This window comes from Poecilia mexicana, unplaced genomic scaffold (assembly GCF_051168715.1).
Source record: "Poecilia mexicana isolate PSO_F unplaced genomic scaffold, ASM5116871v1 scaffold_2, whole genome shotgun sequence".
Taxonomy (NCBI): domain Eukaryota; kingdom Metazoa; phylum Chordata; class Actinopteri; order Cyprinodontiformes; family Poeciliidae; genus Poecilia; species Poecilia mexicana.
The window spans coordinates 18,404,769-18,432,220 of record NW_028263371.1 but is presented as its reverse complement, the minus strand read 5'-3'; the positions used below and the strand labels follow the sequence as shown (position 1 = coordinate 18,432,220).

The window sequence follows — 27,452 nt, the reverse complement described above, 5'->3', positions numbered from 1 at the left end:
TTTTTCCAACCATAAAAAGCCGACTGTCATTTGCAGTGAATGTTTCACCCAGAATCAGCCATAGCCGTTCTAAATGCAGAGGAAGTGGCATGAAGCTGCCCTGTTTTCTGAGTGCAGTGTGTGATTGGCCTTTCCTGCATGCTCAGCACCACATGCATCGTCACTAAAACTGTCCGCACACACACCAAGTAGCTAACTCCCTTCTCTTGTTCTACTCACTCCTCCCCTCCCCTCCCTCCTGCTGCTCTCCACTGCTAAACAGATGCAAGATGTTCTGAACCAAGTAAGCTCTGTGCTCTCTGCATGTCGTGTTTTGTCTGTGTGGGCAGACTGCATGCACATCCTGTCCACTGACATGACATAGCCCTGTCTTACCCACCAGCGCCTGTCTCTGTAGATGGGGCCGTTCGTTGGGTTTGGTGCTATTGCCCATCTGCCCCCTGGACAGGAGGTTGTTCTCCACCTCAACTCAAATTACATTTTACTGTCTGTGTTATTTATTTATTTATTGTTTTATTTTTTTTCCACAGTAATAATCTTAAATCATACTTTTACCTCATCGAGGTGTCTGAACCAATCACGGGATGACAGCTTGAAGTGAAATCTCCACCACATGCTCTCCCTCATCATTGCCTCCTGTTGCTGGTGTGAGCTTTGTCCATCAGGTTAATTCAGCTAACGTCTCCTCCTCCTCTGTTCCCCTGCAGCCCATTGACTACGAGGGCTTCCAGCTCTTCATGGCCACCTACCTGGAGAACACCATTCCAGAGGAGCTGTGTCAGCATCTGTTCACCTCCTTCAAGAGCAAGACGGGGCGCTGCTCTCCGGACCACCCTCAGCCGGGAACCAGCTTAAAGGGTACGCTGACGTTTACGGACTGGTTTCCAGTCCGACCACTGGAAACCAGCTTGGTACTGTCTCCATGCTGCGTTTGTGTACACTTCTAGGCAAACCGTGAGCAGATCTGTCGGGACTTTTTCTTTGAACCCTGTCCTGTCCAGCAGTGTAACAATTAGAGTTGTTGTCTGAGTGCCAAGGAGAAACTGTTGAAAGCTCCACTTGATATCTGTTGGGATATGCACTGAATGACATTGTAATCTTTTTCAGACTGATAGATGTCAGTGATTTGGTTTTTCATCTGAAAAACAACATTTGGTGTTTGATTCTACAGTTCTGGGAGTAATCAGGGGAAGTGAATGTAGAGGAATTGAGCCAAAGAGACGTGATTAATCACAGGAGGTTAATCAATACAAGGGACACAGTCATATTTTTTTTACACCTGGGTGACGTCCTTTGGATAACGCTTAAAAATGAACTGCATTTTGCAATTGAGCACATTGTGTTTGCCTTTTAAAACTTGTCTGATGTTCTGAAGCATCTAAGTGTGACAAAAACAAAATTGTCTAAATAATGTGTATCATTTCTGCTCCCAAATGATTTATTGAACAGAAAGGGTTTGCAGTGCTTGGCTTAAGGTTTCACCCTCTCTCTCCATATTGGTAACTAGTTGTATGTCTGAGGTAAAGCATCGAGACTTTGTTTCCAGTAAGATCATCTCTGGAGTTATTGGTGCTGAGAAAGCAGAATTATTCCCTCCTGTTTGGGAACAGAGCCAACTGAAGTCCTAATAAATGTCCAGCTCAGCATGTTGACTCAGAGTCGGGGCTGCCAGCGAGAGGGAGATTCCTCCAAACCTGATGAGTTCAATTTATCCTCAAAAGCTCTTCTTCTGCTGCTTCCCCAGGCATGAGACCACACAGCGTGTCTTTAGATGTTATTTTTGTCGTCATAACCGCTGGCTGCAGTGTCGATTTCGATGCTGAATCTACATGTCAGCCTCATTTGGAAATGAGTCTCTTACTTTCACTGGGCTTACGTCGCCTCGTAGCTTCCCAAAAAAAATGTATATGTGCTATCTTATATTTAATCCTCTTAGACTTTGTCATGTCTTGTCACATTACAACAAAGATCAATATGCTTTGTTAGGATTTAATGTGATTGACAAAGTAGTGCATATTGGGGAAGTGGAAGGAACATGAAACGTGGTTTTCAAAAATGTTTACAAATGGAAAGGAAGTGGAGGGAAAAGGGATATTTTCTGCATCCTTTAACATATTTGTCCTCACAGCATGATGCTTCCACCACCTCTTTCACAGTGGAGTCCATGATTTTCTGCCTCATGTCTGATATTAATTCCTCCCAACCACAGCATTTACCACATAGGGCTCTCTGATTAGTTTAGCTGAGTGGCCACATCTTGATAGTTCCCATTTGTACTATCATCTTTCAACGTCTGGTTGTTGATCACCTGGATGTAGTTTCATAATTCCAATTTGCACAATTGTGTGGCCAATAGAAATGCAGCTGATGTGTTATGTTCCTGCCATTTCCACTAAAACACACGTGACGTTTGTGGTTGCAACAAGACAAAATGTGTAAAAGCTCAGATACTTTTGCAAGGCACTAAGGATGAGGAGTGACCTGTGTCTGTGGGTTTTTATCACCAAAAACGGATTAGTCACGGGCTCCGCAGTGACCGGGGCAGAAGCACATATGAGGACAGACATCTCAGCGCTCTGTGTGAACCGTCTGGCTCTGCGTTTCCACATGGGTGCTGCGTGGGCCCGGGCTCCAGTCTGCTGCTCCCTGCAGAGCGGCTGAGGACACAGATGGACTGCTGAATTAGAAACTAGTTCTGTTCAGAAAAATGTTTAGAAAAGTGAGAAACGTGGCTCTCGTCGTGCCCGTGTTAGGGTGGTAGTTAGGGTGGTAGTTAGGGTGGTAGTTATGGTCGTGTGTGAAGTTTCCAGCACACAAAATCTGAAGATCCAAATTTGGCTTGAATACTTTCATGTTTTCCCAGGAGGGTCAAATTGCAGGGAAGCCATTTATTTTCTTCTTTTTTTTTTTTGTTCAGTAAGTGTTCTGCACATCCTGCAGCAGCAGACCATTCTAATCTCTGCCTTTACGTGAAGCTTTCCTTTGGAGCCACGTTGTGATTTGGAACTAAAAATATCCACATACACCATGTTAGGAAAGGACTGAGCAAATGTTTTGTTGATTAAAGTATTTGTTCAGATCAAAACAAAGAAATATGGAGCTCAAAGTATATATATTATCACTAAAATAAGTTTTTGGGGGTTTTTTTGGCTAAAAATGATTTTTGGGGGGAAGAGGAGGAATCACCGCTTATTTATTTTTCTAAAGCTGTCTTAGGCACAAAAGAACTCACTGTTGTCAAAAATATATATATATTTTTAGGCCATTGATTTAGGAAAGTGACAATATGTCAGTTTTAGAAACAACAACAGCTCTAAATCCCCCTCCAGCTCCGAGCTGCTGTAGGAGCAGAAGGATCCCCGTCCCTTCAGAGGAAGTGACGTGAACACGGCATCAGATCTGACTGACCGTTCACGCTGATGTTAGGCTCATGAAAGGAATTTTGAAACTGACTTGAGCAGGTTTCTGCTGCTTCAGTATGAGTTCAGGCTCTCAGAGAAAAACACCTCAGAGTCAATGCTGACACCTGCTGGACGTCTTCTAGAAGTATATTTTCCTTCTTATATACAATTGGTTCTAGATCACACACACAAAAAAATGATGGACATGTTTTCGCATTGCTTTGTTTATTTTATTTTGCCTAATATCAAAACATTTTTCTATATTGCTGTTTTTCCTGATTATATTTTGCCTTTGTTTTGTTGAACTCCTGAGCAAGAGCGTCTCATTGTCTGCTACAAGTAAAATGAATCTAAAAGGATCATAAAAAAAAAAAAAAACATATAATGACGTTCTTTTTAATACCCATCTTTGAGGCAGCTGAGCAGCCCTTAAAAAAAAGAAAAAAAAAGAAAAAAAAAAAAAGCAGTACAAAATGGGGCTTTTATTTTGGTGAGCTCAGCCCAGCCTTTTAGAAACCCCTGCACTCTTTCCTGGCTGTTCGTCACATCTGCTGCTGTTTTTTTTCTTTCCTTGAACCAATGACTGACCACAGACGCCCGTTCCATTGATGCAGGCATCTCTATTCAGACTGAAGTGGCCTGTGCCCCCATTACAGGTACCACAACGGGCCACTGGCTTGTGTCGCCACGGTGACGCCGGCTTAACAGGATAAGAGTCCCGCTGGCTCCCTTGGTGGTTGTGTGTTCTTGTGTTTTTGTGAGCTCTTGGTACAGTGCCTTGCAAATGTATTTCTAGCCAGTGAACTGTTTGTCATGTTGTAGGGTTACAGCCTCACACCGTTTCGTTACATTTTTCCATGATAAACCAACACAAAGCAGTGCACGATTGTGAAATGGAAGAAACGTGTTAACTGGTTTTCAAAATGTTTTACACATAAAGCGTGACGCATGTTTTCAGATTCAGTCCCACTGAGTCGGTCATATGTAGAGCTTCGTTTTGGGGTTTGACTATCAGCCGTGCTCATTTGGACACTGGTCTTCTTTTCAGAATAGCAGAAACTTGGATAGATTGCCTGGTGAGCGTCTGTGAACAGAAAACTTTTTGCCACAGATTCACAGAGTGTGTTCAGCGTAGTCGTAAGGGTTTTGGTTTTCATGAAGGTCAAAGAGTTGATGCCATCATCTGCAAAATAAATCAATCAATAAATAAATAAATAAATAAATGTATTGTTTTTCATTTGAACAGCGAATAGTCTACACCGAATATCAAAGCCCGGACGTCCTAAATCATTCTTTCTGCCAGAAAGCCCAGATATTGTGAAGTACAGGACTGGTAGTTGTCATGTCGACAGGTTCTCTTGGCTGCTTCTCCTACAGATGCTGCTTGCTCTCCGATGTTCTGTAACAAACAGCCTCTGAGGCCTTCACGTGACTTTTGAAGATTTCTAAATGCATCGGATACACTCGGATTAAATTGGTCTTAAAGCATATGTACGTCATGATTAAAATTTTTATTTGTTGAAAGTTTAACAAAATATTTAAGATTTCCCTTCCATTTCACAATTATGCTCTTTATATTGGTCTATCACGTGTATTTAATTCAATTCTATATGTTTATATACCATCTATTAGACAAAATATGTTTCAAAGCATTTTATAAAGAAAACCAAAATCAAATTTACATACATGAAATCCATTCGGTGAACATTCAGCACATTTATTCCACTTTGATCCTAGTTATGAAACAACAGTTTGTTCGTCAGATTTGAAGATTTGAAGGAACCCAGCAGATTGCATTAGTCACTTAGTTTGCACCATTCACCTGTGACAGATAGCTGGTTGCATAGTGTTAGACTGTGCTTTAAAAAGAGAGAGCAGAGACACACACACACACACACACATGCACACACACACAAATAAACACTAATGCAGGAACCCAGGTGCACTTTCTATTTTAAAGAAAAAGTAAAGAGTTAATGACATAAATGTTCCTAAAGTAGTTTTATCTTGGACAGAAACAATGATGCATGTTGTCTGAAACAGCAGTAAAATCTATAGAAAGAGACCATGAATATTTTGGGAGCAATATCTCCACTGATGGGTCCCACCTGAGGAAGGGATCACAGGATATGTGAAATGTTAAAGAGGAAAAAACAACCTTAAGAAGTCTAATGGCAGATTATGCAGAATTTGAGAGTAGTAGGCGAAAGCAGAGGAAGGAAAAGTGGTGCATCATCATAGCCAAAGAAATTTGCCGCAGCGATGTGAGGGAATGGAGAACGGACCATGAATACTTTTGCAAGGCACTACGTTCTGCCTGTGGATCAGTGGGTGGCAGTGTATCAGTGATGCTGTGTAGGCCCTCTGGTCATGATCCAGTATTTTACCTGCTATTCATCAAGTCCCTCCCCCTCCCAGCTCTTGCTTCTTTCATTTTATTTTCCTAGCTGCCGTTGTGAAGTTCAATGTTAGTTTTTACTCCTCAGAACTAACCTGAAACCTGACCTCTTTTATATTTAATCTTATGACTGACCCAATCAGGGATGAACGGGAAGAGCATCCTGACTGCGATGGGCCTACACACTTCGGAGAACTCCACTACAAGGAGTGCAGCGGGCTCCGGAGCCTCTACGTCCTCCTCACAGCGCTCAGGTACAGCGGCCAACGCACCAGGGGGGCCCTATCGATCACCAGGCGCTCAGGTCAAACCTTCAGCCTCCACCAGCAACGCCCTGACCCCCAGCGCTGGTTCCTCCAAAAGTGCTGGAACCCCAAAACTTCAGTCAGGTGAGCATGACTACAAGGTGTTTCCTTTAGTCTGAAAATGTAGCATAAAACAGTTAGCTACACTGCTTTAATCCACAGGAACCTGAGAGACACTCTATTCTTAATTTACAGTGTTTAATATTGTCACCTTCTTAACATAATGGCCTATGTCATCTTTTGCCAAAAGTTCTGAGAGGGTGAGATGGTGGGATGCCGTCCGTCACTGCATCCGCAGCTTTGCATTGACATAAAGCTTAAATGACGACAAAACTCTTTGCGAGGACAATTTCATAAGCGACACGTCACTTCTTAGCATCATAAAATGGCAGCTGACTAACTTGACCTGTTGCATTCAGTAGCAGCCAGTCGTATTGCTGTGTGGCCTTTTCTGCCCCTTCCGGTCCTCTGAAAAGTGTCTTGTCAGCCCACTCTCCACAGCTCTGTTTCGTCTTTACGCTATGCAGAGCTCCCACCTCTCTAAAGCTGTCACACTAATGCCTGAATGTGTGATTTACTGCTACTCTCGCTCTGCGCGCCTCATTAATCGAAGCAGAGGGCCCGCGTAGTAGCGCAGACAGCGACGGATGCCTCGCGTGGCTTTGAAGGTTTGTGTTTTGCGCCAACAGAGAAGAGCAACTCTGAGAAGCAAGTTTCCCTGCTGAAAAGCCCGCTGTCTCAGGAAGGCTCCACGCAGACGTCCCCTCAGGTAGTCTTTCTCAAGGACATCGTCTGCTACCTTTCGCTGCTGGAAAGGGGGACGCCGGAGGACAAGCTGGAGTGTAAGTGGCAGTTCTCTTGCTATCTAAAACACGCCCACAAAATTCCAGCTCATCACTGACCACAGCTCAGTGGGCAGGAGCTCCTGATGAAGAGATGAAGCTCACATCTTAAAGAGTAGCCCAGGGTCCCAGTTCTGGAGAGGGCCCAATGATTTTCCTTTTTGGAAAAAATGTTTTGCGAACATTATCTTTTATATATAACTTATAGACCTAAATCATGTGAATTGTAATATTTTAGTATTTCTGTCAAAGCCAAATAAAGTGGACAGATGATTATTTAATAGAGGATATATTAAACGTACAATCAGTCACGTTCAATCATGTTTATTTGTAAAGTACTGTTCAGCAACAAGGCAGTTCAAAGTTTTTAACAGCCTAAAACACAAAAATACAAAGTCATAAAAACACCATACAGTCAACAATTGGGAAAACCAGCAACAAATGTTATTTTGATGAGTGACATCATCAAAATCAACAATACACATCAAATATGTTGGTCAATGTTTAATTTATTACGGTTCAAAAGCAGCTCTAAACAAGCTGGGTTTTAGTCTGCGTTTAAAGGAACTCAGTGTTTCAGCTGTTTTGCAGTTTTCTGTAAGTTTGTTCCAGATCTGTGGCACATAGAAGCTGAATGCTGCTTCTCCATGTCTGGTTCTGGTTCTGGTTCTGGGGATGTGGAGCGCTTTAGCGAGTTGAGAGCGCAGACAACAAGAGCGGATTTGTCTTCAAGTGTGTTTGATTGTATCTGTTTGTATTTTCAACAGGATTTAGGCTTTTTGTTAATGCGATTATGATTAGAAGTTTTGTCAGTCATATAATACTAAGGTAGGAGAAAAAAGATTCTGTTGGAAAAGTTTCTCTCCACAAAAATAAAGTTGGATTTGTTTGAAAACAGTGCAGTCAAACCAACAGAAATCGGACAGACAGACAGACGGACAGACAGGTAGATGTTAGATTTACATTCAAGCAACAAAAAAAGGTAATCTTTTAAATTTTTACAGGCAGTAATAATTGATTTTTCAGTATAATTAGACGTCTGAAGCTCAGTTCCTTCCTCCCCGGAGCCTCGGCTAACGCCTTCCTCATGGGGCCGGTCGCTGACGTGCTGAAGCCGCTTCTCCAGCAGGTCCCGACTTTTGTCTGAGGCCGTGTGATGGGGCTGATCTCTGCGCGCTGGTCCCTTGGACCTGCTGGAGAAGCGGCGCTCTCCACATCTTCAGAGTCCAAAGGAGAAAGCTCTGGTTTCTAACGGGGTCTCTGTTCTCGTTTTCCCCCAGTCATGTTCCGACTGTACGACACAGACGGCAACGGGCTCCTGGACAGCTCAGTGAGTGGATAATCTTCACCGTCTTTCTGCTCTGTGTCTGATGTGTGCGTGTGTGTGTGTGTGTGTGTCTGCCCCGAGCACCTTGCAGCTCTAGGAATAGAAACCTGAACACCATGTGAACTCTGAATGTTTACATAAGATCTTTCTTAATGGACCTGGCTGGTTTAATGCGAGCCGCTTGCTGAAGCGATCACATAGACGGAGGAAAATGTTACACGCTGCTATAAAACGATCCCAGCAGTGGCAGCGTACGCACTGAAACATGGAGACGAAGGTGAAGGTGCAGGTTTTCACGTGTTTCTGTTTGTCCAGGAGCTGGATCACATCATCAATCAGATGGTCCACGTGGCCGAGTATCTGGAGTGGGACTCAACAGAGCTGCGGCCGGTCAGTAAACACACACTTCACTGAGGCAGAACCAGGCTCTGTTTGTTTCTGATTACCAGCAGAAGCATCAGCTGACGCATTACAAGAAGGTATAGGCCCACATGAGCCTTATGATTGTAAAATATCATGATTTCTTGCACTAATATGATATTGATGCGAGCATTTAATAGTGACACGTATAACACAATCTAATTTATTTTAAAACTAAAAAGCAGCAAGTATTACATTCCTGCTTCTGAAACATTATTGCAAGTCCAACGATGTCTAGAGTGTTGACAGGAAGTTGTTTCAGATATTCATCACTATTGTTGCTGAATTTAGATCTATGTTATCTAGCCTGCACTCTGCTCTGCACTTTTAGAATCACTTTGAAAAAGAATTACCTTAAAGTCACTGTATGTAACTTTCATAAACAATATATATATATATATATATATATATATATATATATATATATATATATATATATATATATATATATATATATATATATATATATATATATATATATATATATATACATACATATATATACACTGCTCAAAAAAAATAAAGGGAACACTCAAATAACACATCCTAGATCTGAATGAATGAAATATTCTCATTGAATACTTTGTTCTGTACAAAGTTGAATGTGCTGACAACAAAATCACACAAAAATCATCAATGGAAATCAAATTTATTAACCAATGGAGGCCTGGATTTGGAGCCATACACAAAATTAAAGTGAAATGTTCCCTTTATTTTTTTGAGCAGTGTATATATATATATATATATATATATATATATATATATATATATATATATATATATATATATATATATATATATTTTTTTTTTTTTTCTTTTGCATAGTTGTTAAAATGGTCATTATCCTAGCATTATAACATCCATCCATCCATCCATGCTTGTTTCAGATCCTAAAGGAGATGATGAAGGAGATCGACCTTAACCGGGACGGCACGGTCACACTGGAGGAGTGGATTAGAGGAGGCCTCACCACCATCCCTTTACTTGTCCTGCTGGGCATGGACGCGGTACGTTCAATAAAAAAGACATAAAACAATACAACATTTACTACAGATTTATCAACCATTGTCAGCCTTTTGCCGTCTGGGATGTAAAACTTCTAAAACGAGTCAACAGTTTTGTCAGCGTCGATTCTCCCAGATTTGCGCTCTGCTAAATGAGAAGAAAATGTTGAAGTGATGACTTGCGTCCTGTTGGCTTTAGAGTCTCTGTTCATCTCGACCAGATGTTACATGATGGTGTTGAATGTCTGGAGAAGGAGCTGAAATGATTCTGTGTTCTGCTGTGATATGGCAGAACGTGCAGGAGGACGGGCAGCATGTTTGGCGTCTGAAGCACTTCAACAAACCAGCCTTCTGTAACTACTGCCACGCCATGCTGCTGGGCGTCCGCAAGCAGGGCCTCTGCTGCTCCAGTGAGCCTCCTCTCTCTCCCCGTCACTGTCTGTCTGCGTCTCCCGCTGCCTCTTATCTTCTTCCTCTCTTTATCTCCTCCTCCATCTTTATCTCCTTCACTTCCTCTAGCCAGCGTAATTCGAAGTATTTTATGCTTTGTGCCTAAATGCTTTTGACTCACTGTTGCTTTCAATTATGCGTCCTTGCAACCGTCATTAGAGAAGGATCAGCAATGTGATTATGTGTATTTTCATTATTGAGTTTCCCAGGCAGTGCCCCTAGGGCCTATGAATGCATGCACTCACTTACTGTCTGAACTGATTGCTAATGTGGTCAGCTGTAAACGAAATTACCTCCCAGCCATGTTGGATCTGTGTTTGTGAAGAGCGATCCCTGGTTAATGCAGCGGCTTCCTGTCGTCCTGCAGCATGCAAGTACACCGTACACGAACGCTGCGTGTCCAAAAACATCGCCGCCTGCATCAGCACCTACGCCAAGTCCCGCAAGCACACCAGTGTAAGTGCAAACACAATGTTCTGATGGTTCAACTCTGACCTCTTTCTCAAGGTCCTGGGTCGCAGACGTTTCTGAATCATGTTGTTTCTGGGACATTAAGTTCAACAGCGTTGCTGTCAGTTGTGGTTGATAGCATAGCCAGTAGCTGAATCTATACCAGTGTGGCCTGGCCACTGCCTTCCTATGCAATTCCACTCGATTCTTATCTCCTTTCAGTCCTCCATCTGGGATTTCTCCCATTGACTTGGATTATGTGTTGGCCACACTTCCAAATATTGAATGTTTTCGCCAGGCTAATGTAAGTGGGCATTGCCACCGAACACTGCCCCTTCAAGTGGTGTATAGGCCTATCACAATAAACAGTAAATCAATTGATCGCAAGATAAATTAAAACGAGTTCAATCATTTTCATTGGCATGATGTACCGTTTTTCTCTTTCTACCAAAAACTGGATGATAAAAGTCTTCAGTCTGGTGTTTTGGTCTCAACTTGTCCCTTTTTTTTTGAAGGGTTCGTAATTCATTAGTTTTTTTCTGTTGTTTATTTTGGATATTTTAAAACGTCTCCATTTCCAGTGTTAAACGTGCATTAAAATTTTAATTTTTAATCCAGTATTCTCTGGACTTTCTAAGTCTGCTCTTAATAATTTGTAAAAGTAATGAGTACTCCACAGTTTCTAAGTAATAATGAAAACTAAATGTTCCTGTTGTGGAAGAAGTTTTTCTGGATTCTAAGTTTGTTCTAATTCCTTTTCTGGATTGCAGTAACAGGAGTCTCTGCATAATAATCTAAATATCAATCTAAGAAGTATAATATTGGTCTAAATAGTGAGTACTCTACAGTTTCCAAAAAATAAGCTACTGAGTGACTAATAAACTAGAGTCTCTGGATTCCAAGTTTGTTCTAATTCTTTTTATGGGTTAAAAGTGAGTACACCACAGTTTCTAACAAGTAATAATCTAAAAAGTAACTGATAAGTAGGATGAACAGAAAACATTGGGTAGGATATGGCACATATAGCAAGACAAAAACATGCTGGCAAAGACGTTGAGGTCAGGGAGTGTTTGTTTGTCTGTAACTATGACGTGTTTGCAGATTAGCCCATGTCTCTCACAGCTTGTTCTCCCAAACAAGTCTCTGATAAAGGTGGAAATATCAAGAGCGAGTCCTTAAGAGTTCAGCCATAAGATTCCACGGGTGACTTTGGGAGGGGTGAGGAGATGGGAAGGAGCAGTTTGTCTACATAAACTCCAGGATATTTGAGGTAGATGCCAAGGCAATGGGGAACCAGATTCAGAATAACAAATTCTTATTAGATCGGGTAGACTTAAAATTTCTGTCTGGCCTAGAGTCTTTAACCGGCATGTCTCTTATAGTTCATCCCAATAATCCAAATTAGTTTGGCCGTTCCACTAAACCGAAACTAGCAACTTCTCCAAGATCGATTCCATCCCGTTGGTGAGTTTTAGAGTCCTCAGCTGAGCTGCAGTCTCAGCAAGACTCGCATTCAACCTGCATCTCTGTCCCTGAGTGTTCACTAGTTCGGCCAAATCCGTAACAAATTTGTCGATAAGCCAGGTATCCACAAGCTCCAAACAGCAGAAATCCTGTTATCATGAATAAATCCAGGGTGAATCCCACCGTGTATGTCCCCCCGCGGGACAAGAGGGCTCTCCTGTGCCCAGTCTTCTCGTTGAGAAAATTTAATCAATTGCATTAACAGACCGGTTGGCCAGATCCAGAATTTGTAGATTCAGAGGATGTGCAAAGAAAGGCTCCAAAAAAAGCAACAAAAAACAGAGCAAGCAGGGAGAGAATGGGAAGGGAGAGGAGCAGAGGAAAAAGCGTCTGCCTTCAACGAGAACTAGAGAGAAAATGTCTTCATCATCAGATGGGTAATTATAGCAGTACTTTGCCAAGTTTGGATTTATTGAAACTGTATAATATCAACTCAGCTTCCATACATAAACAGCTTCCACATGGTTCCAAAAATGCAGTGAGTCCTGAAATCATAAAATTTGCTCTAAAATAGCTTTCAACGAGTCGTCATGTGACTGCCTCTGCTCTCCTCCAGGTCATGCAGCATGTTTGGATAGAGGGGAACTCTCCGTCGAAGTGCGAGCGCTGTTTCAGGAACATCAAGGGCTACCAGACCCTGACGGGCCTGCACTGTGTCTGGTGTCAGGCCACGGTGAGTCGCCCACCATGCCGCACTTCAACCGCCACGTTCTACTCTAACACAGGCGTAAATAGATAAACAGGACCATGACCACTGCCCCCCAGAGGCAGATAGAAGCAACTACAGATGCAATGTAACAGAAATTAGTGGAACTTTTGGAGTATCGTTAACATTAAAGGTATGTGTGTAATACCAAAAGCAAAACTGCTTATTTAGAGTACGGAAAATGAGTTATCCACCTTTAACAATATCATACTTTATCGTGCTACCACCCCAAACAAACTGCCTCACATGATTACAAAGAAAATAAAATAACAAATGAGTAAAAATGATTACATTGCAGTGGAATCGTAAGGATTGAAACACAGGGGATATTTTATCATGTTGTTATTCATCAATCAAAGATGGCTCTAAACAAATGGGGTTTTGTCTTTAATTAGAAAAACTCCCTTGTTTCAGCAGTTTTGCAATTTTCTGGAAGTTTGTGTCAGAGCATAAAAACTGAACGATGTTTCTCCATGTTTGGTTCTGGGAATCCAGAGCAGACCAAACAGTCTACAGACTGATATAACGACAACAAGAGAAGACCCAGAGGCACACACAGGACAGTCTAAACTTTGACTAGGTCATTATAACATATGAATATGCCTTGATCTCATGGCTCTTATAGCAAGTATCATTACACCAACTACCACCATCTGTATTTCTTCCCTAAGAAATACAGAGTACTTCTTAAGTAAAACTCTGTATACAGAGTATTTCTGTATAGTGGAACCAGGATGCAATGACACATACTCTGTATACAGAGTATTTCTTAAGAAAGCAGTACAACAGGTATTGGTCATTTTCAGTTTATGTCAGGGAAAAAATAAATAAATACATACATACATATTGTTTATTGTCAATAAGGAAGGAAATACATTTTTAGTCAAAAATACTAAATATAATTGATAAAATTTTGCACATCACATGTTTCTTATACACCCCTTCAGTTAAAAAAAAAATTCTACGAGGAAAAAAAAAAACGCAAACCATGACATTTTAATCTAGAATTTGTTTCTGTATTTAACATGATAATAATAATAAAAACGGAGAGAAGTCCTTATGGTCAGACTTAGGAGATACCTGGGTCTCCATAGATTTTGCAGATTTTTGGTCTTTCTTCTTCTGTGTGCCCTGTATGGTTTGTAGCAAACTGCAAACAGCGCTACCCCTGCCATTCACTTAGCCGTGGTTCAAATTCAAATTTAAACTTGTTGGTTTCATGAGGAAAACTTCACTAATGTTCTTTAGTGGTGGTTTTTGGTACCAATATTGCCTAATAATTCAAATGAAGATAACGAGGAGTCTGCTTAACTAGTACTGGCAGAGTATTCTTAGCTCATTTGTACATTAATTAAACTGAAAAACTGCTGGAGAGAATTTAGTGCCGAGAGGAGAGTCCACTGAGCCGCAGCGCAGGACCGCGGCTCCACCATGATGTACAGCTGGATGATGTAACAGTGGCAGTAAATTCTGAGGAGCTCAGTTTATGAGCTATTTTCAGAAATAGAGACAGGGTAGCAGAGTCATTGAGCTCATCGTCATTTATAAATTGACTTTATTTAGCTATGTCTAAAACAAACATATGTAAAAAAAACAAAAAAAAAACACCTCCTCCCCTCACACACACGTAGTTAACTCTACCTTCACGTTTCATATGCGTCATTGCGTTCTGGTTCCACTAGGTGACACTGTTGTCTGTGATGTGATGTAAAAGTTTCGACCAAGCGATCCCGACACCTGCTCCTGCTTCAGCGTGGTGCGCAGAGCGTTTCCGTCGACCCTCCATGGCCGATAAACCGAGCAGCCATGCTGTCACTGTATGACTGAATGACTTAACGCAGAGTGTCAGATGGAAGACGCCTACAGTCCTTATGGTTCTCCTTCTCTTGTCCACTGCAGTACCATAACAAGTGTGCGTCTTCTATGAAGGCTGAGTGTGACGGAGGGACCCTGAAGGACCACATCCTGCTGCCATCATACATCTGTCCGGCGGTGCTGGTGAGAACCGTTCCGCCGTACATCATGAAAGGAGGGATAGAAAAACTTTAGTTGTTGCTGCAGAGCCAAACACGGTAAAATATGAGCATGTGTTTATCAGGGGCAGATTCTGGTTTCCTCATGAAAAGTAAATAAATAAATAAATATCTGAACTCAAGTCCAGAAGTCTAAAATAAATAAATAAATAAAATAATAATAAAACAAAAAACAAAACAACAACAACAACAAAAAAAACGTACGAACAGCCTAGAATAATGTGACTGTTTCATATTCTCTCCAGCGGGGGCGCTGTAAAACTAAATTTGCAATTTTGGTCTGTGGTGACTAATTCACAATTCAGGTCATGTTGTTTACCAAAAACAGAGAACAAATATTTGACAAATAGAAAATACTAATAAGAGTTCAAAACTCAGATGATACACTGAAGAAAGAGATCTGAGCTCCAACTTTTAAAAACATGTGGGTCAATTTGTTACATGTAATCAAGTTAGTCAGATTAAATTTATTTACATTTGTTTAACATGACAACTTAATGAACTCATATTTACTTGGATGAACTTGGTTTGATTACTTGTTACAAATTGACTTAATTTTTTAAGTTTGGACCTCCTGTTTTCAGTGTAGAGAAATCAGGAGAGTGTGAGGAGACACTCCAAGCTCCTTTCCAGCTCCCGTCACTATCTCCTACAGGACTTTCTTCCCAGTATAACTCTGATTAGATTAAAGGTCAAATCGGTCAAAGCATAAGCAAAATACGCTTAGTTGTAGCAAATTAGAGTATTTCTTTAAAGTTAGTTCAAAAATCCTTTTTTTTTTTTTTTCAGTTCAGAGTATCTAACTACTCTCGTACTTTAGACCAGTGTGGCCTTTCAGTACATTCATACAAACCAACGGGAAAGGAGTCATAGAAATTAAAATCAGCAGCATGGTCTGTGCCAGTCCGTTCAATGGTGTGAGTTCAAAGTGAATGCCTCAGCAGCGTTAAACAGCTGCAGTTATCACAACTTTCCTCAAACATCTCAGGATGAAACTTGTGACCACCTGCCTGCCATTTCACGCTGGCCGTTGACTCTATATCTGGACTCTGCTGTCAAACCTCCTCCATCCCCTCCAACAGCGACACATTGATTATATGCATGCTGTTTATCTCATCATTGGAGGTTTCATGCCTTAAATCACGACTCGGGCACCTGCTGACCCATTTACTATTTCCTCCTAAATTACTTGCTCTTCTGTTCTCCACAGGATCGTCATTCCACGGCGAAGCGCGGGGAGGGTGAGTACACTCCCAACACCAGCCCTGACGACGCCAGCAAGACATTTAAGTTCCCTCCTGTAGACAGACAGACACTGCAGGTACTGATCTTAACACTGGTGTGCAGCGCTTGGTTTAAGGCGGGTAGCAGGTTAAACAGCAGAGTGTGTGTTTCCTGCTTGCAGATCACCCCTCTCCCAGGAACACACCCCCTCCTGGTCCTGGTCAACCCTAAGAGTGGAGGGAGGCAGGGGGAGCGGTGAGTTTGACCTCATCGCCGGCGGCCATGTTTCCAAATCTAACGTGTCAGTTTATAGGTGACCACTGGCACAGTGCATAACGCTTTCACCACAAAAACACAAAATCTTACCAAGTCATCTTTGTCTAGTTTCTAGTACAAATATCTTATGGCACTTGAAATAAGACCAAACTAACTTACAAGCAACTTTTCAGGAAGATGTAGGAGATTGTTTCAAGCCAATAATTCCTTAATATAGATGAGAAAGCATTTGTTGCACTGGCAGATTACTGAACCTGTAACAAGGCATGTTTTCCATGTTATAAGTGAAATAATCTGCCGATGGAACTAATACTTTTTTATTCTTATTAAGGAATTATTGGCTTAAAACAATGTCCTGTATCTTGCTGAAAAATTGTCAGCTTGTTTTGTTTTATTTGAAGTGTACTAAGATATTTGCACTAGAAACTGAATCATAAATACTCGGTAAGATTTAGTGTTTTTGCAGTGTTGGATGTTTCTTCCATTTCTACTACTACCGTTACAATTATATTCAACAAAATTTGGCTAATTTGACAAAAAAAAGAAGAAGCCTGTAACGTAAATAATAACAATAAAGAATAATAAATAATAAATGTAATAAATAAAATAAAATAAATAAATAATGAATTTCATTAACTTAATTCCACCAAATTATGACAATGAAATAAAAATATGTACCATAAATAAATGACAAAAGCTCCACAAGTGGATTGTTAAAACATGTTAACATGTGAAATATGCAGCACACGTCCTGACAGAGAGAGGCTAGCTAATGGTTACCGTTTGAAGGAAAGTGTGGCTAATTGGTTTGAAATTTGATGGGGGTGGGGGGGTGCTCACTCTGTGGGCGGCTCACTCTGCCCACCCACAGAGTGAGCCGTGCCCCCGCCTCCCCCCCTGACTGGAAACTTTATTAGAATTTTTTATTTTTACGTCAGAGTGGCCAACTTTCTATTCTTCCTATCTTGATTTGATACAGTAGCGGCTCTGTTCCTCGCACTTTTTTCAGCCGTTACAACTATTCAATCCGCTATTAATGTGTCGTAGCGTGTTTTTCCGAGCCGTCTTTAAACACAACACGAGGGCTAAAATGCTCATGCCGGTTTTACCTGTGCGGCAGCGACAGAGACATGCTACTTGGCTATGAGGAGGAGAGCAACTTGTGCCTTTAGAAAGTATTTTCAGAGGTGAAATCAAGCCCAGCTGTTGTTTCACTTTAACAACATTTAAAAAAATATATCTAACAGGTTTCATGTTAGACCTTCCAGCTACGATTAGCCGTTTGGTTTCGCTTGCCAAGTTTGCCATTGCTTGTGCCTCAGATGGATCGATGTCGATGTATTTTGGTCCAGAAAGGTCATGAATCTGTGTGCTACAAGGTCACATCAAAGGTTTTCCTCCCAGACCGCGTCGCAGCCGCTCCGCCCTGCTGCGGCTCTGAATGCCGTCATTTAAAGGTGGAGTGCTGGAAATAAAGGCTTTTATTCTCGCGTCATTTGCCACATAGCTCCCAGCAATCACGACCAATCAGAACCTGCTGCTTTTCTTTCTAGCAGGCGTGTTGCCCGGCAACACACTTTTTCTTACTGTACAACGAGAAAGCCAATTATTCTCTATCAATGGGCAAATAAGAGTAAAAGAGATTTACCAGAACAACAGCTGTTCTATTATTATCTGTGAAATTTTCATGACATTTAAATAAGTGCTTGCCCTTTAGGAAAAAAAAATATGAACAGGAAATCTCAGAAAGAAAGAAAAAAAAAAGAAAACCTACAGAGCAACACACTGAATCATTTGTCACTGGGAGCAGACCATAATAAATAACGGCAGTTTAAGTCATAATAGTTTTCCTGGAAGAAAACCTTTCAGAGCCTGCAGAACACCTGAGAGAGGGGTCAAAGTTCACCTTCCAGCACTCGAATGAATGGCATCTAATTAATGAACTGACATTAATTACAGTCCAGTGCAGTGATACAGCAGGAGTGATAAACGTGTGGCACATTGTACAGCCTGCTGGGCTGGTGAAGGAGGAATGCTTCATTTACCTGAAGTGAAACAGGGAAACACAAATGAGGTTGGCAGCGTTCCGAGCGAAGCACCAGACTTATGAAACAATACCGTTTGGTCAAAAGAGACTAAAGTTACCTTCTGAATGTGTAGGATAATTTAATTAATCACCATGTCACTAACTTAAAAAGATAGATAAAATACTATTACTCTTAGCCTCTTCCCTATCCACCCTTTTTTTCTTCTTTTTCTTCTTTTTCTTCTCTCTGTTCTCGTTTGTATGGTTTTCTACATGTAAAAAAAAAAAGAAAGTCAGCGAAGTTGTGTAACTATGCAAGATGTACATGATGCTAATAACTTTGTGTGATCTCTTGATAAACAAGAAAAGACACCGTAGTTGAGGTGTTCAGTCGTAACGCACACCATCAGGTTTTGCTGGAAACTGAACAACTGTTATGTATAGTGGTGGAGGGGTGAAAAAAGTATTTTGTAAATTGGCTACTTAAGTATCGAGTAACAGAAGTCGTCATCAGATGGAGAAAATGTCACTTTAGTGCACAAATTCTGTTATTTTAGGGACTGTTGGTGAAATAATTCATACATTAAATAACAGTAAAATAAATTCAGGCAGAAGAACTTTTCAAATCTTTTTTTTTTCTTTCTAAATAAAACTTGTGAAACTAATACTATTCCACATGTGATGTGTGTGTGTGTGTGTGTAGGAACAGAGTATTGTACCTCCGGTGACATGTCATGTTTACTGTTTTATTGATCTGCTGCAAATGGAACGAACGGCTCAGCAGACAGAAAACAACGTTAGAGGAACAAAGCTGGTGTAGAAACATTTAGTGATATTAATATTAATTGAGTAAAAGTAAAAACTACTACTGCGATTACTCCTAAAAGTAATCAGCCCCCCTCCAGAAAGTTACCCAAGTAAACATAACTGAGTAAATGTAGCTAGTTACTACGCACTTCTGCTAAGCTATGAATGCATTAATGTCAGTCCTTCACTTCATCATTAAATCTACAATAAAATTCACTGCAGCATCTGATGGCAACGAAATGTTGCACGTCCAACAGTTCGCAAAATGCATCCAACCAGCTTCCTGTAACTGAATATTAACCCAGTCATTTACGTCTGAGCTGATATTTGTGTTCAGAAGTCTTAATCCACCTTCCTTCATGTTGTGGTTTTCTTCCAGTGTCTTCAGAAAGTTCCGGTACCTGCTGAACCCCCGACAGGTGTACACACTGGAGCACGGAGGCCCCATGAACGGGTGAGTCTGCTGCAGTCGACTTTACATTGCTGCCTGTTCATTGCTGGTTTATGTTTACTACAGCGTAGTAAGGCCATTGTGGATAGAAAAAAAAGGAGGAGTCGATTTAAACCTAACGATCTCAGAAATTTTGAGAATAATCTCAGAAGTTTTTCTAGAAAAAAAAAGTTCAACTTTTGAAATTCAGAAATTTCATACTTTTTTTTTCTAGCAAGTGTCTGAGATGAATGTCAAAGTCTCTGAGTTTTTTGGCTGAAATTTCTTTTTTACTTTTTGTTTTCTATTCACAGTGGCCTTACTGCGCCGTCGCAAACCTTTGCTTATAACTCAAATCTGCTGAAGGAACTGATTTTGCTGCCTTGTGGCTCAGATGTGTTTAACGCAAGCAAATCAAGAAATAACTAAAGTCAGCTTTCTAACAATTAGTAGGGAAAAAAGAAACAAAACTCCTTTTCATCTGAAGGTTATATTGTGTATCGAGTGAGACGCAGGAGGCGAGTGCTGAATCTCCAGTTCTGTTCCCTCCTCGCTCCGTCAGGTCAGACTAATCTGCAGTAGGTTGAAGCGGAACGCCGTGTTACCGCCGTCGGATAGATTTTTACCTCTTGGCGCGCACAGAGACGTGTGCATATGCGAGAGCGGAGCACATGGTGTACTTTGAAATGAATTGTGGTGCCGCTCCGCGTAGCAGAGAGGCTGTTAATGCTTCACCTTAAGGGTGTCTCTCTCAGTCACAATGAGCAGAGCTACTGCCCTCTGGAGCCTCGTGTATGAAGAACGGCCCGGTGACGCACGCAGCTCCCCAGGAGAAAGTGCTGGAATGATCCACGTGCCATCAGACATGAGGGCTGTGCTACTCTGATCGGTTATTGGAAGACTGTGAGTGGAATGTCACCGCGGTTCAAGAGAATTATAGTTAATCCGATGTAAGAAACGTATTATGTGGTCACTGAAAAGACATAAAAGACACTTTCAGGATATAAAAGCTTTGCCCGTCATCTGTCGTCATTAGTGAATTTTTAAATCAATGTGGGGTTATTGTTAGATGAGATCAACTAGCAGAGCCAAGATCTGGATGGAAATGATCTTAGAGTGAGGAAAGGCAGGATTCCTTTTCCCATCAAAACGATCTACAAAAACTCAACATCACTGGCGCAGGGCTGTCCAAAGTGTGGCGCGGGGGCCATTTGTGGCCCTTGAAATGGTTTTGCTCAGCCCCTGATCACAAGTCAAGAATGCAAAAAAAAAAAAATTTGGCCAACAAAATTCAAAAGAATTGGTAATGTAAGTGTTGCTGTTGGATCTGAAATTTGGTCAGTCAGACTTGAATTTAACAGTGTAGAATTCAGTTCTAAGCTGCAGCTTTAACCTGGAGTCTCTGTGGTTGTGCCATCGTCTGTAGAGCTGCTCTGCTTCTCCTGGGCATGCGTTCTGTCTTACTGGCCGCTCTCTAGCTGTTGTTACTGTACGAGGGTGAAGTGGTGCTCTGCAACACATAGAAATGGAAATGAGCTGTGCTGTGACAGAGAGCGCTAACCCGTCACCAGCTCAACCCTCCACAACTGTTACCATGGGTTCCCTAGCAACAGGCTCAGCAGACTCTGAGGTGAGAGTTGGCTCATTCTCAGTGATTTGTTTTGGGAGTGCAATTAGCTTTCTGGACTCAGTCGTTATTTTTAATGCTCATAAAATCAGTTTTGATTTTTGTTGACGCTAATGCATCTGGGATTAATAGCTTTCTGGATAGGCCTGTCACAATAGAGCGAGTTGATGCGATTAAACGACAACATTGTTGTCTTTGAGACCGTTTTCAAGTAACAAATTGCTAATGGCATAATAATGCAAGTTTGCTTTCTCGAAGACCAGTAAGCTTTAGTTTTGTAAAGAACACATCACGCTGGAACTGGAAGATGTTTGAAATATCCAAAATTAAACACAAACCACACAAATCCACAAACATAAACGCTAATGCATCTGGGATTATGCATTATAAAATCTTCGTAAACAAAGTTGCCCTTCAAAAAAAATCTTCTCATCCGAATGGAAGTTATGGAGCTCATTTTAACTTGACTGTCTCCTCCGCTCTGCTTCGCTCCAGGTTCTCTGCATGGCCTTGAGAGAGCGCTGTTTGCCTTATGTAGCATTCAGGCAACAGGAACAGCAACGCATGAACACACACAAAACTAAGCTTTTTATGTAAATCCTTAAATGCGACCAGTTGGACATTAAATTTGAACCGAGGGGATCGGTTGGATAACAGACTCATCATAAGGAGCTCATCCTGTCAGGGTAGTTTGGAAACTCCTGAGGTGTCATTGTTGCTGCTGCTTCAGGCTTCGACTGGGAGAAAAACAACAGTGTGTGGTTGCTACACCGCCCCGCTGCAGCTCTGTAAATGTGGCACTGTGTGTGTGTGTGTGTGTGTGTTTTTTTTTACCACGTCTTTCTGTCAGTAACCCTGCTGCTTTGGCAGCTTGCCTCAATTCACATGAATAAGGGCACTTATTCACTCTGCACACATGGCAGGACTCGGCTTCTGAATGCACTCCAACTTCCTGGGCCTCTCTGTAGGACTGAGCACCAAATCACTGCTAAGCTCCTGATAAACATATAGGCTGTTTAAATATGAATAGATGCTCACAGGTCGGACAAGATGAATAAGGGCTGAACATTCATTGGGAATCGTTGGGAACAGAGCATATATAGATGGAAACTTTGGATGTTTACGTACGCTGCAAAAATAATAATAAAAAAAAACCTAACTTTTTTTCACTTTGGATGTTCTATCAATCATTGGATGTTCGCCCTGGACAGGTCACCAGTCGACTGGCCCTTTTCACGCAGCACTCGACTCATTTCCACTCGCAACCTTCATGTGGTACGGGCCCTTTTCGGCTCCGACTTCTCTGGGGTCCCAAATTCTGACTGAGAACACGACGACAGAACACTGCTGGTCACTGATTGGTGGAGTCACTGGTTGGACCACAAGATGATGAAATTTAATCTAAAAAGTGACGATGTTCAACTCCAACAGGAATGTCACCATTTGATGTGCTGCACCAGAGTTAAGCTAATTCACATCTGATTCCCCTGACTCCACAAAAATGGATAGAAGAGAGAAAACACAACACGACAAGTCGCTTTCTAATCACAACACACACACACACGCACACACACACACACACACACACACACACACACACACACACACACAGTCATCTAGTTAATGTTCACATTCCTGAGTAGTTTTTAACAATATCTTAAAAACAAACAAAAATCTGAGAGCTGCAGCGCCTCAAGAAAAACTCTCACAGTAATGCGAGGCTGGCCAATATGACTGAAAACATGCCATGATGGAAGCATTTCTTATCAGCCAATATTGACAATTATTGATTCAGTTTTGGTGTCAAATATCCAAAGTGCTGCCAAATTAGAGACGTGACCTTCCCTCTTTTATCCACAAATCCCACCACAGTGATTTATTAAAATGCCACAATATAGATTCTTTAGATTATTTTCTTAAACTTTACTCAAATACAGACGTTTATGTACATTTTCTTAGTATTTAATCTTTTGAACAGGTTCCTTATGCCATCTATTTGCCTGCTATGACAGGTGATTTTTTGTTGTTTTTGTTTTGGTTTTGTGCACATTGAAAGCATTACGTCGTGGACTAAAAAAGATCTTAGAATCTCCTTAAGGTCAGATTTTTAGTTTGTCCTAATGTGTGAAATCTTAAACTGAAACAGGTGTGTTTTCTTTTTCCTTTTTTTTTTCTATAGATTTTTGTCCACCACCTTTAAGAGTGCTGAGCTAACTGTCATCATTTTACTCTCCACCTTTTATGTTGCTGACGTTTCTTTTTTGCTTCTAACCAGCCCGTCGTCTGTTTTTGCATGTGTAGTGTGGGTCTTTGTCTTTTACAAGGTCAAACGGCAAACAGACAAAGAATCTCAGCTTCAGGATGAGCCTGCTTTATGGGTTTAAAGTTCTGGTTTCAGTGCTAAATGCTCCTGTATGCAGGCTGGTGTAGCGCCACACCTCCCATCCCCAACCCGTTGCTGTGCACAGCCACTCAGCGCTTTGAGAGTTTCCCCACAGTCGTCTTACTCTGTTCAGATCAGAACGGTCTATTTAAAAAAAAGAAAAAAGAAAAAAAGAAAATTACACTAAATACTTGATCTACAGGCTTTAACCTATTTTTATTTTACATATAATAGTTATAACAGTGAATATGTATCATTTTTGCAGCAATAGGAACAGCTGTGGGGTTTGTCTTTTAAATGAAATAAATTACATCTTGTTATAAAGTTTTGCTTTAAACAAACTGTAACCCCTGATATGCGGTTTTGAGTTTAATAAAAATATTTTGGGTTTAGAAGTCGTTCTCACCGCTGACATTAATTTGCTTGAATTTCTATCAGGTTATTCCTCTTCACTTGTCACAACAGCACAACGGAAAACATCAGTGATTCCACTGAACCTGAAAAAGCTCAAAGTTAAATGAATATGAATTATTCTAAGCTGATGCAACAAACGTCATGAGTCCTTTAAGGCTTTCCTTCCTGCTGCGGTTCTGGACAGGACCGGCCGGCCGGACGCAGGGTCCGAAAGGGGCCTGTGGCCCTCTCAAAGCCGGCTGAATAAAGAAGGGAGAAAAGGAGGGAAGCTTCCGCCTGCAGCTGTATCCCCACACACATTAAGGGTCCCTGTGAAGGACACACACTCACACATCAGCCTTTCTTCATTAGATCATCCAGAGCTTAGAAATCCCTCAAGAAACACAATCAACGGATTATTGACCTGTAAACAGCTTTCCTAATCCATCTGGTGGTTAGAATTAGGGAACTTTCCCCTCCTGACTGTATGTTTGTGGACCACCTGTTTCCTGCATTCGCTTAATTCTCCTGGATCTCCTTTCCATCCAGGCTCAACTTTTTCCACGATGTCCCAGATTTCCGGGTGCTGGCCTGCGGAGGTGACGGTACAGTGGGCTGGATCCTCGACTGCATCGGTACTGAACATCTAACCTCTGGACTTAAGATGCCAATGTGTTTTGAGAGGAAACGTTCAGCATTAGGCCTCCTCTGAAGGCAATAATCTCATTTTTGCTGCTGGCATTACAGATGAGATTAAAATAGTTTTGCCACTGTGGAATAATAATCCATCAGGGCAGGAAGCTCCGTCAGTGTTTCGACCTTATCTTTGTGTGCTTTTAGCCTACATCGTTTTTACAGTCCTGGTCGATTCATGGAGGGGTGATTCAATTACAAAATAATTACTGTAACTTTAGTTGTTTTTTTTTAAAGGTTTTACTTTCATCACTCGCAACACAGTTTGACTTGTCTTCATCCTGGTTACAGATAAGGCTAATTTTACCAGATACCCTCCAGTGGCCATCCTCCCTCTGGGCACAGGAAATGACCTGGCACGATGTTTACACTGGGGAGGAGGTGAGAACTTCCTCAGACTCTGTCATTACTGTAATGTAGCGATATCTCCATGTTGGAGTTCGTTTTTAAGTCGTATTTGATATACACATCATTTTCATAACAACTGAAGGTAATGTAGTTACTTGATTGTGCTATAAAATGGCACCATGTGCTGGAAAACACATTACTGCCTCAAGTGCATTGTTTAATAACTAGAATCATTTCTGAATGTGGAACGAAATGGGTTCTTTGGTGAGTCCTTTGAGATGATGCATGCAGTAAATTGGTGTTATACTAAATAAACTGAACTGAATTCAGTCGTATCTACCAGGTTAGGTCTGTCACACACATACTGCACTGTTTTCTCCACTAAAAACTAGCTGCTTATCTTCACATGCTGCTCAGCCTGATCTGCCTTCAACCTTGAAAGCTGCTGAAAGATGATCCATTCAGCTGAGCTCCTCAGTCCCCTGGAACTGTGAAGCTTAATAACAACATTTTCATAAGGCTGAGTAAGAGCTGGGCTCATCTTCCCAGCAGCAACAATAAAGTAGTCACCACCAAGCTTTCATATTTTAACAAGGTCATGGTTCTGTGATTAATCAACACAAGGCAATGAATTTACAGTACAAGTGCTTTGTGTGTGTGTGAAGTTTTTAATTTAGCCATAACAGCTCCCACTTTCAACTTTTTCATTTCCTGGAATCGTGTTCTGAAGCCTTTCTAGAAACTGCTGTCAGTCTGGGAAATGTTTCCCTCATCAGGAACATCAGAAAAATAAGAACAAATATGTGCCCCCATACATAGTTCTTCCATTTTTACTTGTTTCAGATCATCTAGCAAATTCTGCAGCAATAAATCAATTCTACGTTAACCTGGGTTATTTAGGAGAAAATCCTTTCCTCAATGGCTTTGAAGAACAGATATTTACAGACACTGAATAGAAAGACTGTCTGAAGTAAACTCAGGCCAGACATTTCTTGTTTTAGCTTAGATAGAATTAACAAAATAATTTTTATTTGCTAAATGCTAGAAAACCTGGTGAGAGAAGTGATTGGTGCGATTGAAGTGTATGGACTGATGCGCACATATTTTGTCCTCTTTTATCAGTACCCCAGTAAGCTGGCAAAGGTGCCACTGTTTGGTCTTGTTCTTATTTATTTATTTATTTTTTACTCTATTATTTGTTTGCTTTTTGTTGTTTTTTTTGTCTGTCTTGGTTAATTATAAATAAATGTATATAAAAAAAGTTTTTGGATTTTTTTTTTTTTACTTGAACTCGAAAGTTTTCAGACATTGGTCAGTACTGTCTTTTTTGTTAATTTATGGCTTGGGTCAAACCTTTTAGGTTCTCACAATAGTTTGCTGAACTGACTGACTGATGTACTTGCATTGCCCAAATTTTTATTTTATTATTGTACAAGTGTTGCTTTTCTACCGGACTATCATTTAGTTGTGTTTTTCTTTCCCTTTCACCCTGTGTGGCTGTCCTGGCAGGCTATGAAGGCGGCAACCTGATGACAATCTTGAAGAACATTGAACACAGCACCAAGGTGGTACTGGACCGCTGGAACATCAACATCGTTCCTGATGACAAGGAGGAGAAGGGCGACCCCGTCCCTTACAGCATCATCAACAACTACTTCTCTGTGGGAGTGGTAAGGCAGATTTTAGTTCTGCTGCACATTTTCTGTTTGTGCCGTAATCATCCCATGTGTTCATACTTTAGTATGCTGGATAATAAGTTGATGTTTCTGAAAAGCATAAAAAGCAATGGTGATATTCTTGGCTGTGCAACAACACATAAACTAAGTTTCGAACGCAACTTTCTTTTCCTTTTCCAATTAGAAAAGTGAGATCAAATTCACACCCACTGATAACAAGTCAAGTAACCAACGAGTACAAAAAGATCAAGCCAAATTATCTGACATTTCTTTGGGAGAAAAAACTTCTAAAGTACTGGAGACCTGGATGTTCAGTGAGCCAGAGAAATCCAGGAAGTATTTAGAAACAATTCCTGCTGCTGTGTGCAGGTCAACATCAACTAGTCTGATATGAACCCGTGGCCTATTAAAAAAGGGTTATGTTAATAAGATATTGCACACTGGCATAATTGGTAAAAGTAAATAGACCTTCACAGATATTATTCTTACTTTAACAAAAGAAACTGATATAAATGGTTGCAGTTGCATTTGGAACTTGAATGTTTCAGTGTTTGCGTTTCTGTTGCAAAACCTGGAATTATGAAAACAAATTTACTTAATGGAAACAGCAATTTCAAAACAACTCACGTTTTTTGATAAAAAAAAAGATTTTGCGCTAGGATGAGGTGGCTTTTCAGCTGTATGTTTCGAAATTTTCAATTTTCAAATA

General features: G+C 41.0%; 1 protein-coding gene across 1 annotated transcript in view; it reads left to right on the top strand.

Annotated features, from left to right (window-relative positions):
- Nucleotides 1-27,452, top strand: part of dgkg (diacylglycerol kinase, gamma) — a 107,938-nt gene that overhangs the window by 30,404 nt on the left and 50,082 nt on the right. The window contains exons 4-19 of the mRNA XM_088012334.1: nt 708-858; nt 5,943-6,188; nt 6,794-6,946; nt 8,227-8,276; nt 8,589-8,663; nt 9,581-9,700; nt 9,990-10,107; nt 10,515-10,603; nt 12,678-12,794; nt 14,727-14,825; nt 16,071-16,181; nt 16,266-16,339; nt 19,573-19,647; nt 24,576-24,661; nt 25,011-25,100; nt 26,577-26,737. Of these exons, the coding sequence (XP_087868460.1) occupies nt 708-858; nt 5,943-6,188; nt 6,794-6,946; nt 8,227-8,276; nt 8,589-8,663; nt 9,581-9,700; nt 9,990-10,107; nt 10,515-10,603; nt 12,678-12,794; nt 14,727-14,825; nt 16,071-16,181; nt 16,266-16,339; nt 19,573-19,647; nt 24,576-24,661; nt 25,011-25,100; nt 26,577-26,737 (1,815 nt within the window). The remainder of the gene's footprint in view (nt 1-707; nt 859-5,942; nt 6,189-6,793; nt 6,947-8,226; nt 8,277-8,588; nt 8,664-9,580; nt 9,701-9,989; nt 10,108-10,514; nt 10,604-12,677; nt 12,795-14,726; nt 14,826-16,070; nt 16,182-16,265; nt 16,340-19,572; nt 19,648-24,575; nt 24,662-25,010; nt 25,101-26,576; nt 26,738-27,452) is intronic.